At 50.5% G+C, this 17,911-nt stretch overlaps 8 protein-coding genes across 8 annotated transcripts; 5 read left to right on the forward strand and 3 right to left on the reverse strand.

The window, feature by feature from the left end:
- Positions 1-101: 101 nt before the first annotated feature.
- On the forward strand, positions 102-1,793 carry OGAPODRAFT_77274 (uncharacterized protein; the record flags this gene model as incomplete). Its single annotated transcript, XM_018356304.1, has 1 exon — positions 102-1,793. One exon carries the CDS (start codon positions 102-104, stop codon positions 1,791-1,793), a length of 1,692 nt encoding a protein of 563 aa, XP_018210026.1.
- A 487-nt stretch (positions 1,794-2,280) lies between these two features.
- OGAPODRAFT_16907 (uncharacterized protein) lies at positions 2,281-8,593 on the forward strand. Its single transcript, XM_018354745.1, has one exon. The coding sequence runs from the start codon at positions 2,374-2,376 to the stop codon at positions 8,545-8,547; it is 6,174 nt and encodes a 2,057-aa protein (XP_018210027.1). The 5' UTR covers positions 2,281-2,373; the 3' UTR covers positions 8,548-8,593.
- A 73-nt stretch (positions 8,594-8,666) lies between these two features.
- OGAPODRAFT_101560 (uncharacterized protein) lies at positions 8,667-10,187 on the forward strand (the record flags this gene model as incomplete). Its single annotated transcript, XM_018353058.1, has 1 exon — positions 8,667-10,187. One exon carries the CDS (start codon positions 8,667-8,669, stop codon positions 10,134-10,136), a length of 1,470 nt encoding a protein of 489 aa, XP_018210028.1. The 3' UTR covers positions 10,137-10,187.
- Positions 10,188-10,229: 42 nt separating this feature from the next.
- OGAPODRAFT_94906 (uncharacterized protein) lies at positions 10,230-12,661 on the forward strand (the record flags this gene model as incomplete). The annotated part of the gene is made up of 1 exon (XM_018357644.1): positions 10,230-12,661. One exon carries the CDS (start codon positions 10,230-10,232, stop codon positions 11,610-11,612), a length of 1,383 nt encoding a protein of 460 aa, XP_018210029.1. The 3' UTR covers positions 11,613-12,661.
- OGAPODRAFT_94907 (uncharacterized protein) lies at positions 10,271-13,466 on the reverse strand (the record flags this gene model as incomplete). The annotated part of the gene is made up of 1 exon (XM_018357645.1): positions 10,271-13,466. One exon carries the CDS (start codon positions 13,464-13,466, stop codon positions 11,658-11,660), a length of 1,809 nt encoding a protein of 602 aa, XP_018210030.1. The 3' UTR covers positions 10,271-11,657.
- Positions 13,467-13,619: 153 nt separating this feature from the next.
- Positions 13,620-14,863, forward strand: OGAPODRAFT_94908 (uncharacterized protein; the record flags this gene model as incomplete). Its single annotated transcript, XM_018357646.1, has 2 exons — positions 13,620-14,807; positions 14,855-14,863. 2 exons carry the CDS (start codon positions 13,620-13,622, stop codon positions 14,861-14,863), a joined length of 1,197 nt encoding a protein of 398 aa, XP_018210031.1.
- A 127-nt stretch (positions 14,864-14,990) lies between these two features.
- Positions 14,991-16,388, reverse strand: OGAPODRAFT_42352 (uncharacterized protein; the record flags this gene model as incomplete). The annotated part of the gene is made up of 1 exon (XM_018355435.1): positions 14,991-16,388. A coding segment is annotated over one exon (1,398 nt), but the record flags the coding sequence as incomplete, so codon positions are not given.
- Positions 16,389-16,629: 241 nt separating this feature from the next.
- On the reverse strand, positions 16,630-17,900 carry OGAPODRAFT_94910 (uncharacterized protein; the record flags this gene model as incomplete). The annotated part of the gene is made up of 1 exon (XM_018357648.1): positions 16,630-17,900. One exon carries the CDS (start codon positions 17,898-17,900, stop codon positions 16,746-16,748), a length of 1,155 nt encoding a protein of 384 aa, XP_018210033.1. The 3' UTR covers positions 16,630-16,745.
- Positions 17,901-17,911: the final 11 nt, after the last annotated feature.

The raw sequence follows: 17,911 nt of genomic DNA on the forward strand, positions 1-17,911 counted from the left end.
GTGAAATACGTGCCAGGGTAACAGTCGAATTGTGCATGAATTTTTTTTTTTTTTTTTTTTTTTGTTTGAATAAAAAAATTTAATACTACATTTTGAAGACTATGATTTCTGCCTCATGCTGGGTGCCCCGAGGCTACGCCTCCGAGTTCCCCGAGAAATACGAACTCACAGATGAGGAGATGAACAGAATTGAGCAGATGGCCAACCTGCAGATCTCCGAGGCCCAGGCCGGCCTCGACGAGACTGAAGAGACAGATGGTGACACTCTCAAGTCGCAGATAGAGATTGACGACGACCTCAAAGAATACGATCTAGAACACTATGATGATGATCCGGTGGACGAAATCACGGGCGAGCCAATCACCATGTTCCCTGGTCTTTCGAACACGGCCGCATCGTATGCGAAAATTGTTAACGAGGACGGCGATATGGAAGAAGGCCAAGAGGAGCACTACCTGACACTGCCTACGGAAAAAGAGGAAGCTGAGGAAAAGGCAGAATTGCAGGTGTACCCCACAGATAACATGGTGTTGGCCACACGGACTGAGGACGACGTCTCGTACCTGGACGTGTATATTTACGACGATGGAGCAGGAGCTCCTCTCGGGGCAGAGGAGGAGGAAGAGGACAAATTTGACGCTGACGTTGCGAACGGCCTAGTGAGAGAAAACAACTTGTACATTCACCACGACCTGATGTTGCCGTCGTTTCCTCTGTGTGTCGAATGGCTGAGCTACAAGCCGTACGGGGCCAACGACCAATCCAATATCGGCAACTTTGCTGCCATTGGCACGTTTGAGCCGCAAATCGAGATCTGGAACCTGGACAGCATCGACAAGGCGTTCCCGGACGCAATCTTGGGCGACGTCGAGACGGAAACCAAGAAGAAGAAGAAGAAGGCCAAGAAGAGGCAGCTGCCAGACAGACACACCGACGCTGTTTTGTCTCTGTCGCACAACAAGCTGTATAGAAACGTTTTGGCGTCGACGTCGGCGGACGGAACCGTGAAACTGTGGGACTTGACGGGCTGCCAGGTCGCGCGCTCTCTGGACGGCGTCCATGGAGGCAAGCACGTTTCGTCGTCGCAGTGGCTTGACGAGGAGTCGGACAGCAGCAACGGCTCGATTTTGCTGACTGGTGGCTACGACTCTGCGTGCTGTATTAGCGACGTGCGGGTTGCAGACGAGAAAAGCATGTCGAGACGCTACAAGCTGGGCAACAGCGAGGAGGTGGAATGTGTGAGATGGAGCGCGGACTCGTCGAATTTCTTTGCGGGCTCGGACGCCGGTAACGTTTACTGTTTCGACGCGAGGGTCGAGTCGAAGCCGCTGTGGACGCTGCACGCGCACGACTCGGGTATCTCGACATTGGAGGCCAACAAGTTCTTGAACAACATGCTTGTGACGGGCGCGATGGGTGAGCAGGTGGTGAAGCTGTGGAAGCTGGACAGCGAGCAGACGTCTATGCGTGGTCCGTCGATGGTGCTTAGCCGAGACTTTGACTGCGGCAAGGTGCTGACGGCCAGCTTTGCACCGGATATCGAGGTTGCGGGAAACCTTGTTGTGGGTGGGTCTGGTTCGGGTCTCAAGATGTGGGATAGTTTCAGCAACAAAAACGTGCGCGCAGCGTTCAAAGAGCAGCTGGGCCGGCTGCAGCAACGGGCACGACAGGAGGCCAAGGCGGCGGGCCGGGCGTCGCGGATCGCGCGCAAATACACAGATAAATACGTCGAGAGCGTTATGGAGGCGGAACGAGGCGCAGATGACGAGGAGGACGAGGAGGAGATGGAATAACTAGAGGATTATTAATTTAATCAGAGTAGCTTGTGCATTTATTTATCTTGGGTCCTTCTTTAATTTTTTTTTCCACCCCGCCTTGCACCAGCTCCCAGATTAAACTTTCCAGTTTTGTCACGGTGCAGAATCGTACAATGCATTAACTTTATGCCCAACGTCATTGGCCAGAGATTGCGTGTGCATTATCTTGCCAGCTTTGTTCACCCGGTCCGGCACACATTCACGGAGGTCCCCGCTGAATCTGCGGAGTCGCATGTGGTAAGTCATTGACGAAAAAATTTGCCCGGTTGGCTATTTTATTCTCGCTGGGTCCGTATTCTTTTTCCTCAGCATGGTTTTGAAAAGCGATCAGCATCTGGAGTACGAGCCGACCGCCGGCGAAGTGCCAGAGGCCTACTCGGTGTATAGCTACGACGAGGTCCCGGAAAACAAAACGTGGGCCTCAACCATCCCTACCTCCAAGGGTTTATACGACCCAGCGTACGAAAAAGACAACTGCGGTGTGGGCTTTGCGTGCCATATCAAGGGCAAGGCCTCGCACAAGATCATCTCGGACGCCCGCTACCTGCTGTGCAACATGACCCATCGAGGAGCCGTGGGCTCGGACGCCCGGGACGGAGACGGTGCTGGTGTGATGACCTCGATTCCGCACAAGTTCATGGCGCGGGAGTTTGAGTACCATTGCTCGATCGAGCTGCCGCCCAGCGGGCAGTACGCGGTGGGAAACCTGTTTTTCAAGAAGGACGAGGACGTTTTCCGGAAGTCCAAGAGCACGTTCGAGAACATCGCCGCGAGCCTCGGCCTCAGGGTGCTCGGCTGGAGGCACGTGCCTGTCGACTCGTCGATTTTAGGACCGGCAGCTTCCTCGAGAGAGCCGCTGATTCTACAGCCTCTGGTGGTTCTCGAGGAGGTGTACGGCTCGGGAAACAAGCCCAAGGCTGTGTACTCGGCAGAGGAGTTCGAGTCCAAGTTCGAAAAGACGTTTGAGAAGAAACTGTACATTTTGAGAAAACAGTCCACCCACACGATCGGCCTGCACAACTGGTTCTACATCTGCTCGCTGACCAACAAGAACATCGTCTACAAGGGCCAGCTCGTCCCTACTCAGGTGTACTCGTACTACCACGACCTCGTGAACGCAGACTACGAGTGCCACTTCGCTCTCGTCCACTCCCGATTCTCAACAAATACGTTCCCGTCCTGGGATCGTGCCCAGCCTCTCAGATGGGCAGCCCACAACGGTGAGATTAACACGCTCAGGGGCAACAAGAACTGGATGCGCGCCAGAGAAGGCGTGATGCAATCGAAGCTGTTTGGCGAGGAGCTCGAGAAATTGTACCCGATCATCGAGGAGGGCGGTTCCGACTCTGCCGCGCTCGACAACGTGCTGGAACTGCTCGTTATCAACGGCATTTTGTCTCTTCCAGAGGCCGTCATGATGCTGGTTCCAGAGGCCTGGCAGAATAACGAGCATATGGACTACAAGAAAAAGGCCTTCTACGAGTGGGCCGCCTGTCTGATGGAGCCGTGGGACGGGCCTGCGCTCTTCACGTTTGCCGACGGAAGGTTCTGTGGTGCCAATTTGGACAGAAACGGTCTGAGACCGTGCAGATACTACGTCACCGACGACAATAGAATGATTTGTGCCTCCGAGGTGGGTGTGATTCCAATCGAGACGAACAAGATCGTCGAGAAGGGCAGACTCCAGCCTGGAAGAATGCTGCTTGTGGACACCAAGGAGGGCAGAATTGTCGACGACAGAGAGCTGAAAAAACAGGTTGCATCCAGATTTGACTTTAAGGCGTGGATTACTTCCAACATGATCACCATGCCAGAGCTGACCACCAAGCTGCAGAACAAGAACCTGGACCTGAGCACGCCAATCGATCTGACTCTGAAAGTCCAGGAGGATCCTCGTCTGCTTGCCTTTGGCTACACACAGGAACAGGTGGTTGCGCTGCTGGGCCCAATGGGAGCCGGCGGCAAGGAAGCTCTGGGATCCATGGGTAATGACGCTGCACTTGCGTGTCTTGCAGAACAGCCACGACTGATGTTCGACTACTTCAGACAGCTGTTTGCGCAGGTTACGAACCCTCCTATCGACCCGATCAGAGAGAAAATCGTCATGTCGCTGGAGTGCTACATAGGTCCGCAGGGCAACCTTCTGGAGATGAATGCGGGACAGTGCAACAGATTGTTGATGCCGTCTCCAGTGCTACTTAGCGACGAGCTCAGAGCTTTGAAGGAGATCAACAAGGTCTATCCTAAATGGTCTGTTGCAAATATCGACATCACTTTCGACAAGTCGGAGAGTTTGACAGGCTACACCGATGCTCTGGACAGAATTTGTCAGGAAGCCACCCAGGCCATTGTCGACGACCATCAGATCATCATTCTGTCCGACAGAAAGACCAGTGCCGACAGAATCCCGGTCAGCTCGCTGATCGCCTGCGGTGCCGTCCACCACCACCTGGTGAGACAGAAACAGCGTGCCAAGGTTGCTCTGATCTTGGAGACCGCAGAGGCCAGAGAAGTTCACCACATCTGCTGTCTGGTTGGCTATGGTGCAGACGCCATCAACCCGTACCTGGCTATGGAGACGTTGGTCAAGTTGAACAGCGAGAATCTTCTGGCAGGCGACCTGACGGACAAACAGGTGCTGGAAAACTACAAACACGCCATCGATGACGGTTTGCTCAAGGTGATGTCCAAGATGGGTATTTCCACGTTGGCATCGTACAAAGGTGCACAAATTTTTGAAGCGCTTGGTGTCGACAACTCTGTGATTGATAGATGTTTTGCAGGCACGGCTTCGAGAATTAAAGGTATCACCTTCGAGTATATCGCGCAGGATGCTTTCTCGATGCACGAAAAGGGATTCCCCTCCAGAGACACGGTTCTGCCAAAGGGTCTTCCAGAGTCAGGAGAATACCACTGGAGAGACGGCGGAGACGCTCACGTGAACGAGCCGGCTGCCGTCGCCAACATCCAGGACGCCGTCAGGAACAAGAACGAGAAGGCGTACGAAGCCTACTCGAAAAAAGAGTACGATGCCATCAAGAACTGCACGCTCAGAGGTCTTCTGGACTTTGATTTTGCCAACTCGACGCCTGTTCCGATCGACCAGGTTGAGCCTTGGACAGAGATTGTGAGAAGATTCTGCACCGGTGCCATGTCATACGGTTCCATCTCGATGGAGGCGCACTCCACGCTGGCCGTTGCCATGAATAGACTGGGTGGAAAGTCGAACACCGGAGAGGGTGGTGAAGACGTGGAGAGATCAAAACCTTCAGAGAATGGCGACTCCATGAGGTCTGCTATCAAACAGGTGGCCTCTGGAAGATTTGGTGTCACCTCGTACTATCTGTCCGATTCCGACGAGCTTCAAATTAAAATGGCCCAGGGTGCCAAGCCAGGTGAGGGAGGAGAGCTGCCGGGATACAAAGTGTCCAACAGCATCGCCAAGACGAGACACTCCACTGCCGGTGTTGGTCTGATTTCTCCACCACCGCACCACGACATCTACTCGATCGAGGACCTGAAACAGCTGATCTACGATCTCAAGTGCGCCAACCCTAGAGCCAGAGTGTCTGTGAAGCTGGTTTCTGAGGTTGGTGTGGGAATCATTGCCTCTGGTGTCGCCAAGGCCAAGGCAGACCACATTCTCATTTCTGGACACGATGGTGGTACTGGTGCGGCCAGATGGACCGGTATCAAGTACGCCGGTCTGCCGTGGGAACTGGGGCTTGCCGAGACTCACCAGACTCTGGTTTTGAACGATCTGAGAGGAAGAGTCACTGTGCAGACCGATGGTCAGCTCAAGACCGGAAGAGACATTGCCATTGCCTGTTTGCTGGGTGCCGAAGAGTGGGGCTTTGCCACGGCTCCATTGATCTCCATGGGCTGTGTTTTCAACAGAAAGTGCCACACCAACACCTGTCCCGTTGGTATTGCCACCCAGGACCCTGTGCTCAGAAAACAGTTCAAGGGAACTCCGGAGCACGTGATCAACTTCTTCTACTACGTCTCGAACGAGCTGCGGGGCATCATGGCCAAGCTAGGATTCAGGACGATCGACGAGATGGTGGGCAGAACGGAAAAGCTGTACGTGAGAGACGATTTGAGAACAACCAAGAACGCCAACATTGACCTGTCGCCAATTCTCACTCCAGCTCACACCATCAGACCCGGGGTTGCCACCCGCTGTATTAAGAAACAGGACCACAGACTGCACGTGAGACTGGACAACAAGCTGATCGACGAGTCCGAAGTGACTCTCGATAAGGGGCTGCCGGTCACCATTGAGGCCGAGGCCATCAACACGGACAGATCCATTGGTACCACGCTGTCGTACAGATGTTCCAAGAGATTTGGTCCTTCCAGTCTGCCACATGACACGATCCACGTGAACATCAGAGGCTCTGCCGGCCAATCGTTTGGTGCGTTCCTCGCAGCTGGTATCACCCTGGAGCTGGAAGGCGACTGTAACGACTACGTCGGCAAAGGTCTTTCTGGAGGAAGGCTGATTGTGTATCCGCCAAAGGACTCCAAGTTCAAGGCCGAGGAGAACATCATCATTGGTAACACCTGTTTGTACGGTGCCACGTCTGGTACTGCGTTCTTCAGAGGCATTGCTGCCGAGAGATTTGCCGTGAGAAACTCTGGAGCCACGGCCATTGTGGAAGGAACTGGAGACCACGGCTGCGAGTACATGACCGGAGGAAGAGTGGTTGTTTTGGGTTCTGTGGGCCGCAACTTTGCTGCTGGTATGTCTGGCGGTATTGCGTATGTGCTGAACATGGCACAGGACTTCGAGGAGAAGGTAAACAAGGAGATGGTGGAGCTGAGCACGATCACGGATCCGTCGGAGATTGCTTTCCTGAGAGGTCTGATTGAAGACCACAGGCATTTCACTGGTTCTGAGATTGCCGACAGAATTCTGACCAACTTCAACAGATTCCTGTCGCGGTTCGTGAAGGTTCTTCCTGTTGATTACAAGAGAGTTCTGGAGGAGGAGGCCCGCAAACAGGAGGAGCTGAAGAAGAAAGAGGCATCGTCGTACTTCTCAACCATCAAGGAAGACCCAGAAGCAGACATCACGAACGGCGAGTTTTCGAGACCAAAGTCCAAGCGCGTGTCTGCTGCCAGTGCGGCCAAGGAACCAAAAGTGATGGATCTGGAGGACACGATCGTGGACATTAAGGCCGAAGAGACGAAAGCGGTCAAGCTCGACAAGCTCGGCGGTTTTGTCAAGTACAAGAGAAGAAACGAGCCTTACAGACCTGCCAAGACCAGAATAAACGACTGGAAGGAGCTGTCCAGCAGACTGACCAAGGAAGACCTACACTACCAGACGGCCAGATGTATCGACTGCGGTATTCCGTTCTGTCAGAGCGACACTGGATGTCCTATTTCGAACGTGATTCCGAAATGGAATGAGCTAGTGTTCAAGGACAGATGGTACGACGCTCTGCAGAGACTGCTCATGACCAACAACTTCCCGGAGTTCACCTCCAAAATCTGTCCGGCTCCTTGTGAGGGCGCCTGTGTGGTGAATGTGTCTGGCAATGCTCCTGTTGGTATCAAGTCTATTGAGGCTGGAATTATCGACTATGGATTCCAGCAGGGGTGGATTAAGCCAGAGCCTCCAGCAGTTAGAACAGGCAAGAACATCGCCATCATTGGTTCTGGTCCGTCGGGACTCGCTGCTGCTGACCAGCTTAACAAGGCCGGCCACACCGTCACTGTCTACGAAAGAGCAGACCGTCCAGGAGGACTGTTGATGTACGGTATTCCGAACATGAAGCTCGACAAGGGAATTGTGAAGAGAAGAACCGATTTGATGGAGGCCGAGGGCGTCACCTTTGTTTGCAACACCACAATCGGTGAGGACATCACTGTTGATGAGCTTCAACACCAGAACGACGCCGTGCTGCTCTGTGTTGGCTCTACTATTCCTAGAGACCTCAAGATTCCCGGACGAGAGCTGAAGAACATCGATTTCGCCATGACTCTGCTGAAGTCCAACACACAGGCCCTGTTGGAGGACAACCTGGACGAGATCAGGGCCAAGATTGAGGGCAAGAACGTCGTTGTCATTGGTGGAGGTGACACAGGTAACGACTGTCTTGGAACTGCCACTCGTCACAAGGCTAAGTCTGTGACCAACTTTGAGCTTCTGCCTACTCCAAGCGAGGAAAGAGGCAAGGACAACCCATGGCCACAGTGGCCTCGTATTTTCCGCGTGGACTACGGACACGCCGAGGTCAAGGAGCACTACGGCAGAGACCCTAGAGAATACTGTATTTTGTCGAAGGAATTTGTTGGCGACGAAGACGGAAACGTGAAGGGCATTAAGACCGTCAGAGTGGAGTGGAAGAGATCCGACTCTGGCGCCTGGCAAATGGCTGAGATTCCAGGCTCGGAGGAGTTCTTCCCTGCAGAGGTGGTTTTGCTGTCCATGGGATTTGTTGGTCCTGAAGCTGACAGACTGGAGGTTTCGAGAACGCCACGCGGAACGGTGTCCACCACCGATCCTAATGGATACCAGGTTGAGGGTAAGGGTAATTTGTTTGCTGCTGGAGACTGTAGAAGAGGCCAGTCTCTGGTGGTCTGGGGTATCCAAGAGGGAAGACAGTGTGCCCGTGAAGTTGACCAGTTCTTGATGGGCGAGACCCGTCTTCCAGGCAATGGTTCCATCCAGAAGCGCAACTATAAGCTTTTGGAAGAGCTTGCTGCCAAAGTGTATTGATTAAGTTTACTATCTGATTGGAGAAGGGTAAAATTATTTTGTAAAAATAAATGCAAAGGGTTTCTTTATTGAAGTGTTTCCATCCCCGTATTTTTTAGATTATCCAGTTTTTCTCAAATATGAACGTTCGAGAATTTGATAGGGACGGCGTGAAAATCATTTGCGTAGCGGACATCCGTGGCGAGCTGTCACTGTTCAACCAATTGGCACGACAATACCAGGCGGACGTGATCATACATACGGGAAACTTTGGGTTTCTCGACGAAGGCAGTGTGCACAGAATCCATGAGTCTTATTTGCGGCACATTGTCGAGTTCTCGCCGTTGCTGTCCGAGGACCTCATTGTGGAGATTTCAAAGCTTTCGAAGGTGACAGGTGACTCAGTCGAGCACCTTTCAAGCGAGACCACCAACCTCAAGACACTGCTGGAGAACCAGGAAATAAGCGAGCTGGGGCGCTTTTTGCGCGGCGAATTGAAGCTCGAAGTACCCGTGTACACCATATTTGGAATGTGCGAGGACTCCCTTGTGGTCAACAAGTTCCGCTACGGCGTCTATAAGATTCCTAACCTGCACGTGATCGACGACGGGAACGTATTTGGAATCACCACTCCCGAGGGACAAAACATCCTTTTGGCCGGCATTGGCGGTTCCTTATCGTACCACAAGCTTGTGCATCAGGGCTCGTCGCTCGAGCTGGCGGATATTGTTGGCGAAACGACTAATCTCGAAGACATCGAAAACTCAGACTATGTTCTTCCTATCAGCGGTGACCCGGGCAATATCTGGATCACTCTTCTGCAGCTGGGGAAGCTCATCTACACACTAACTGAATTCAGCGAACAACACACAGACTTTTATAACAAAGCGATCAAAATCTTTGTGACTCACCAGTCGCCCGCGAGAGAACCGTTACTTGAGCATCTATTAATTTTCTTCAAGATGGACTACTCGATTTCCAACTCGTTGCACTTCAAATACACCTCTTCGTACAACGAGCTCTCGATCAATCCCAGCTTTGAGAGCTTCAAGCTCAAGTTCAACGACGCCCGGTCGAAAATTGCCGTGATCTGGAAGAACATTCAACAACGCTATGAAAGACTGCTCTTTAAGCTCAATGACCCGCTCATGATCGCCTGTACAGAATTAGCTCTGGAAGTGTTTGATAAAATTCCTATCTCGACTAAGGGTGTTGAGGATATCCTGCCGCTACAGCTTTCGCAGTCGCTGACAAACACTGAAGAGATGGACTCGTTTGGGTTGCAGTCGAGACAACGAGAGTTGAACACTATCATTCGCCAGCTCAACGATTTGTACTACATATCTTTCCAGAACACATGGCATTTCAACCTGTGTGACCTTAGTTATGGCTTTCTCACGCTGAATGTGGATGAAGGTCAGGTGCAGATGGAATGTCATTCCAGGGGCTACAATTTCCGGTATAGGCTGTTGGAAGAGGAAGAGGATACTGAAAAGATCAAGAATTCTTCATCAGCTAGCAGCATCAGCAACGGCTCGCGAGGACGAGGACGAGGACGCGGCCGCGGCGGCGGACGGCCACCCAGAGGACGCAGCTTCCGCAAAGAATAAGTTTCTAAAAAAATAAGGCTCCGCTTTATTTATTTCACAACAATATAACATTTTTCTGTCGTATATTTATTTTTTGTTGGATTATTCCTATATATGAACTCTATCCAATTTCTGGCAAACACCGTGGATAAGGCGTTCAACCCTGCGTTTCCGCCGGATCAGAAGTCTCCATTAGACATTGACGATTCAGCCATTGTCACAAGGCAGCTCGATCCTCCAGTACAATTCCAAAATGAACAGCAACCTGCATTCGATGAGGAGGAGGATACCGACGATCCATCGTCTTTTAGCACTCTTTTAAGCATCTTGTTTTTTATCCCAAAGCATATCATTGTCAACCCGTTCGTACTGGTTCTTTATATCGTCACGTACCCTGTGAGGGCACTGATAAATGTGTTTAGCAAGAAACAAGCTATGCAACAAACGACGCCCGCTCCACAATCCAATGACACTAGCGCAGATCAGGTACATGTTCTCCAGCCTCAGAGGTCTCGTGAAGACCCTGCAACTCAAATCACCACCATAATGGAGGAAGACATAGAGTTTGAACTGGATAAGAGCGAGGATCCGATAAAATCACCAACCGGCCCGGTGGCCTCTACCAGTGCAATTCGACAACCGCCACAGCAACTACATAATACAGAACGCAGGAAGAACATACGCCATAACAATCTCATGACGCCTCGGAAAAAGAAGTTTATCTTCCCTAAACTGCTGTTCAACTTTAACATTAATCATCCTCCAAACCTGCCACAAAAAACGCTTGTTCTTGATCTAGACGAGACCCTTATACATTCTCTTTCGAGACACAACTCATCGATTCTCAACAAGAATAAAGGAACCACCATTGAGATCCGAATCAATAGTCAATTGGCTACGCTATATCATATATATAAACGACCTTACGTGGACGAGTTCTTGTCGATAGTCCGCAACTGGTTCAACCTCGTGTGCTTCACTGCCTCCATCAAGGAGTACGCCGACCCGGTGATCAACTATCTGGAACAAGAGGTCATGCTCAAGGACAAAGGAGACATTTCGCAGAAAAAGCTGTTCAGCCAACGATTTTACCGAAACAGCTGTATTTTCACCGAAGGCAAAGGTTATGTGAAGGACCTCGGGGTCCTGACTGGTCACCAAAGAGAGAGACCATCCACACCAACCGCCTCGCCACACCCTCCAGGAACAAACAATTCGAACGAGACCGTCAATTCTGTTAGAGACCGTTCTGCAAGCAGAACGAGAGGATCTTCCGTGGGAAGATCAGCAACAGACCTTAGCAGGGTCATCATAATAGACAACTCGCCAATCAGTTACAGCTTTCACAAGAAGAACGGAATCATGATCGAGGGTTGGATCAACGATCCTGATGACTCCGAACTAATGAATTTGCTGCCTCTGTTGAACAGCCTCAGATTCACCAGCGATGTCAGAAACATTCTCGGACTCAAGCTAGGCCAAGACGTTTTTGAGTGAGTCGCAAGGCCATACTTTATGAGTAACGTAATAAATAAATCAATTTCATGTCCCTTGTTGACCGCCTCTCATTGGCTTCACAATTCTCAGGTTGAGTCCTATTCGATTTTTGGTAGACGGCCGTGTGCGCGATGAAATGCTCGACCCAGAATTCTCCTTCTCTCCTGACAATGTCCGCTGCTTCAATGATCTATGGGAGGACACGCGTCCTTTCAAATGATTGAGTTTTTGCTCAAATATCTGTGAATCCTGCTCCACAAGCATCTCCTGCGCTTTCAACTGTTGCTCCAACTCCTTGATCTTGTTGGTTTTCTGGTTGCTCATCAGCTGCAACGCCTGGATATCCTTTTTCAATTGTCTATTTTGTCCCTCGATCTGCTCAATGTGATCAGAGAAATGCTCGATGGCCTTCTCCAAAGCCTCGAGTTTTGAAGTGCTTTCAAGAGAATCATTCGCCTTGCTTTCAAGCTCGGCTATGTGTGCATTTTTTTGCTCCAGCTCTCTGGTCATGGCTAGTTGAGACGACTTTAGCATCATGATCTTATCGTTCAGTTTGGCCACTTCGTTCGACGGAGTGGTCATGTTCATGAGTTCCTTGAACTTTGCCAACTCTTCCTTCAACTGTCCATTTTCCTCTTCCAACTCCTGGTTCCGCGTTTCCAGTTTCTGTATCTTTCGGACGTTTTCTTCGTTAATCTTGGCTTGGTCAAAGTATCGTTTCTTGAGCTCATGATTACTCAATTCGCTATTAATGTGGACGCTATTTTTGATATATTTGGCTCTGGACCCGAACCTGAGCGTGGAAAGCGTTTCCTGATCATTGAGCGAAGAAGGCGAACAGTTGATAATAAGCGTGGTTCGGGAGTTTCCTCCGAGAGACTCCTGCAATATACGCGTGAGCTTGGAATCTCTATAAGGGATATGCGTGGACTTGCCGTCCGTGAGAGAGTTTATGACATTGCCAAGAGCAGAGAGCGACGAGTTGATTTTCTTGGCCTCCTCTAATAGCTGTCCGGAGGCACCTGTTTTGTCGATTTTCTCTGAACCCGCGAGATCGACCAGAAACAAGTTACCGGTCTTGATTATCCCGTCCTCCAAATTCTTGGAGCTCAATCGTATTTGAAATATAGCATGCGACCGCGAGCTCTGCTCGTTCATATTCGTGGAGCCGACGCTTCGGTTTTTGTTTCCCTGGTCTAGAATAGTGTACACATCGTTGAGGTTTGACACATAGAGAGTTTCCAAGTTGCTGACATAAACACCATCGACTTTGTTTTCATGGATTGCCAGCTTGGAATTGTTCTTTGGATTGAGCAAGTCTCGCAAATTCTCGTTATAAATCTCCAAATACGAGACGCCAACCGTGTATTCGAGCGTCTTTGGAGAGTCCTCGATGCCTTGGAATATCTGCTCGAATATCCGCGGAGTCTGTCCTTTATTTCTCTCGTCATGCAGATCTCCCATCATTGTATACGATTTTCCGGATCCGGTCTGACCATAGCATAGCACCGTTCCATTATAGCCCAAGGCCAGGTCGTTGGTGGTCTGTCTGACCGAATAATTGAAGATTTCTTCCTGCTCCGTGTCTTCGCTGAAAATACGGTCAAACGTGAAATTGCTGGTATTAGACGCCACAGTGACAGAGACGCTCTGGTTATCTGGGTGGTATTCGACAATATTCGTGGCACCGCTGGCCTTCTCCATCTCATTTTCGGGCCTAAACCGCACGATCACCTTTATATTGGTATTATTCACATACTCTGTGCCCAGGTCTGGAGCTAGCAATTTGTGCTGGAGTTTGCTAGGCGACTTTGACGGTGACCGGGATCTGGAGTTGGCAGCTTTGTGGGACATTGAAGCGAGCTATTAGCAAAACTGTAGAGATACACTGGAAAGGTAAATAAATGTTTTTGTTTATAAAACGCGACCAATCGACCAGCCACATGTGGCGTATAAATTCTGGAGAAATCAAAATACTATATTTCTCATCGCCACATAGAATAGTTGATGTCTTCGCTAACGGTCTCATACAACTTCCGAACATTCAAATGCAAGGTTAGCCCTTCTAAAATTCTCAATGACGTTCTCATAGAAAGCTGTGCCCATTTCAAGCTTGAGCCGAGCCAATTTGCTCTCAAACACGGGAGTCAGCTGCTGGATCTGTCTTTGCCCTTGAGACTGGCAAATTTGCCCCAGGGTTGCAAGTTGGAACTTGTGAAGGCGCCACAGGACACGAAATCCACTGGAGGAGGCTCAGTTGTGATAAAGTTGCAGATAATGGCTCCAGAAGGCGATTCATCCTTCGTTTTGCCTCCGCCTTCCCAGCTGGTGAAGGAATGCGATAGCGATCAGAGTATTGAGGAGGTCCTGCAGGAATTTGAGAAAAGTTTGAATATACAGCTGCTTCGCAGAGAAGCAATTGGAGAGTACAAATACATCTACGAGCCCATTGTGCAGAGCATGAGCAAGACGATGACAGGAACGTCTGAGCTCAAGCACTCACTAAGATCGCTAGGTCTTGTGAGCGGAAACCATACATTAAGACTGAGATTTAAGGCAGAAAAACATGAAATAAGCCAGCCACGCCCGATCGGGTCTCGAGACTCAGTTGAGAGCTCTGAACAGCGCCAACGGCCTCCGCTTCCCCCATCACCAGTGGCAAACTCTAACCCAATTCAGGTTTACGTTCCAAATTCAGAACACAACGAAGATGAAAACGTTGACGAGTCCGTTTACGACATGTCCATTGAGCAGGCTAGACTCTACCAATCTCTGCTTGCCAAAAGAGCACACCCTAATAGACAGATGATGAGCAAAAGACAGCGCGAACAACTTGCTCCTGAAAAGCCTGCAGTCAAAGAATGCGTGATCAGAATCAAATTCCCTGATTACACTCAAGTGCAACTTGTTTTGCAACCTGATGATACTCTAGGAGATCTTTATAACGTGCTCTCTACAAAAGTTGTTCACATGACCCAAGCACAGAGAGAAAAGCCGCGCCCAGCATTCCAGCTGTACACGGCCTATCCCGGACAGGCAATTCTTACTAGCGCAGAAGATTTCGGAAAAGAGCTGGTGAAAGACTGTCAGTTTGCACACCGTTCGCTTTTCGTGTACCGGGACGACTTCAAACGTTCGCAGTACGTGAAGGACGAATATTTGAAGGCGGCAAAAGGGTTGGACGAGCTGGAGGAGGTTAAAATCAGCAAGAAAGAAGAAGAAACGACGCAAATCGAAACCAGCAAAGCTAGCGTTCCGCCGAAAGAAGAGACTACGGCACCAGCTCCGACGACCGCGCACAACACACGCAAAGTACCGAAATGGTTCAAGATGGGGAAGAAATGAGATGTATTGTACTATGTATCATTTTTTTCTGAACTCCTCAAACAATTTGTCCATGTCCTCAAGCTCGACTCCCGTTGTTTCAGGATAGAACTTGTACACAACAATACAGCTGACAAAACAGAAGGCGCCGTATATGAAATACAGCCTCCAACTGATGAGATCAAGAAGTTCAGGACTGAGCTCTCCAACAACAAAGTTGCTGAACCAGTTGATGGAGGTGCCCAAAGATGCGCCGACAGAACGGGTATAAGAGTCAGCATATATCTCACTGGCATAGAGCCATGCCAATGGGCCCCATGAGAAGCCGAAAGCAGCATTGTAAAGCACAATGAGAACGGCAACCATGATTGACCCGAACTTGTTATTCAGAGCGCTCATGATCCCAGAGACAAACAGTGAACTGCCCATCAACAGGCCGCCGGCTATGAGCAGTCGTCTGCGGCCTCCGATCCGGATGTTATCAACGAGGAACCATGGTATAAGTGTAGATAGGAGATAAATAATGGCATTTATTCCGGTGATGACAAAGGCAGACTTTCCTTCGAAACCCACCTCCTCGAATATCAGCGGAGCGTAGTAACTGACCAGGTTGATGCCGTTGAACTGCGCGAAAAACAGAGACGACGCGCCGATGGTGATGATTCTGCGGTTTTTGACGACCGTCCCGAGCCAGCTGCGTTGCTCGCGCTCGAGAAGTTTCTTCTCGCTCTCGATGGTATGCTTGATGGCCAGAAACTCTTTCTTCGCCTTCTCCGGGTCTGGATCGTCGTCGTTGAATAGCTTGAGAATCGCATAGCCCTCGTTGTCGCGGTCAATGGCTAAAAGCCATCTGGGAGACTCCACTATGTAGAAGCCACCGAAAAATAGCACGGCTCCCAAAAACACCTGTACAAGAAGCGGCACTTTCCACGCGTACGTGCCGGACAGAAACGAGCAAACAAAGTCCAGCCAGATGGACGACGCAAACCCAAGGATGTTGCAGCTGAATGTCATCGACGCAATCATACCACGCTGGTCGTTCGGAGAACACTCTGATTGATACAGGTTGATGATGGAGCTCAGAAACCCAATTCCAGAACCAGAGATGATCCTGCCAATCATCATGATCCATATCTGTTCGAACGGAGCAAATGTCTGGAACATGCCGCCGATACAAAATAGCAGAGCCCCCGTCAGAATCGTGTATTTGCGGCCCTTGGCGTCCGACACCTTGGGCACCACCAGAGCAGAAAAAAGCGCGCTCAGCTCTAACAGGGCTATCAAGGTCCCGATCTCTATACTGCTTGGGTTGTCAAAATAGCTCAAAAATGATTTTTCTGTGATAATCAGCGACATGACTCCTTGCTCGAACCCAAACAAATAAACTCCTATGGAGCTAAACAACGACGTGAAATATAAAAGTCGCCGGCCCTTTAGACGGCTGTGGACGGTTGCGTTGAAATCCACGTGTGCATACAGCCCGCCCGTCTCCTCCGACTCGTGCGAGTCCTGCTCGTCGGACGGGTCCGCGAACACGTCCTCCTGGTGTTGCCATTGCTGTGCCTTAGACTCCGCCTGCCCGTGTATATTTATCGGCTCAAGCGATATCGGATAGGTTTCGAGTGCCGTGCTGGTCTCCTCCGGCTCAAACGGATTTTGTTGCGTAGGCCTGCTACTGAGTTTCTTGTAATTGCGCGACATAGCCAAATATTACAAATTTAGTTGTAAATATTCATGTGCTGAGGGGGTACGGTGATCACCCGATGACGTCATCTACAAGATACGCGTCTATCGACGCGTCGATATCCTCTAGCTCAAGCTGATCTCGTATAAGACAAACGGCTCGTAATCCTGGTCAACTAGCGAGGCGTACTCGTGCAGCCCTGCGTCCGAGACGATGTTGCCCTTCTTGTCCTTGGCAAATGCGTTGCCGCCGAGATAGCCAAATCTCTGGATGAGTTCCCGCTTGGACTTCGAAATGGCCTTTGCCGGCAGTCTCAGCAGGAATGAGTAGAAGTCTGGGGGCAGGCCGTATCTGAGGACGCTCTCGACGAAGGTTCTGAGGACTTTGATGTGTGTCCACGACGAGACGATTTCCGAATATGCGCTTTTGGAGAGTCTGAGCAGGTCGTTCTTGAGCGTGTGTTCTTCCTTAGACGCCTCCTGGTACTCGTTTCTCATTTTTGCCATCACCTCCTCGGAGTAGTCAAAGTCTCTAGGGATCCATTTGGCATCTCTGGCCTTGGCCAAAAATGCGGGCACGTATTTTTTGAACAATGTGACGGAATAGAGGTAGTACTCGGAGTCCTGGGCTATTTGCTGTGCAGACCGAGGAACCACAAATTCCACCAATGTCTCGTACTGGTTGAGGAACTCGTCATTGAGACTCTTTGGCACGGCAAGTAGCACGGTCTGGAGGTGTTCAGAGTCCAGCACGAAGTGTTCTGCACGCACAATGTCATGCAGTGACTTGACAGACAGGTCTCCAGTCTGTTTTCGCTGAGCGGCCACTAAATTCGACTTTGCTTGGTTGTAATTAGCGTAGGACGACCTCAGATCATTGTCCACATTCAATGCCTCGCTTGAGATCAAGTTGATGAGCTCCTCGATGGGTTTATCCAGTCTATATCTCGAGGTGTTCCACCGGAAGGACTCCAAATACTGGTCCACGTATTTGCCGTCGATCTTCTGTTTGGCCACAAACTTCGCATCGCCCTCGCCGTGAATGCTTGCCATGATGTCCTGGACTTTGCCAATAGACCCGTACAGCTGCTGGTCGATTCTACCAAGCTCCTCGCTCTGGAGCACCAGCGAGTCGAGAGTGCCCACTTTGAAGCCTGGAAGCTGGTATTCAAACAGCTCAACGCTGCCACCGTTGATATGTGTCTGCAGCCAGTCCTTGAGCGTGTTTTTGTCCGTTGACGTGCTCTTGGGAAGGGAAATTAAGAGATAATTTGCGTCCATGCTGGCAAGTT

The sequence above is a fragment of the Ogataea polymorpha genome (assembly GCF_001664045.1).
Source record: "Ogataea polymorpha strain NCYC 495 leu1.1 chromosome Unknown OGAPOscaffold_5, whole genome shotgun sequence".
Lineage (NCBI taxonomy): Eukaryota > Fungi > Ascomycota > Pichiomycetes > Pichiales > Pichiaceae > Ogataea > Ogataea polymorpha.

Excerpts from the sequence above, each read along its gene's own strand:
- OGAPODRAFT_16907 (XM_018354745.1), top strand. The coding sequence starts at position 2,374 with ATGACCCATCGAGGAGCCGTGGGCTCGGACGCCCGGGACGGAGACGGT.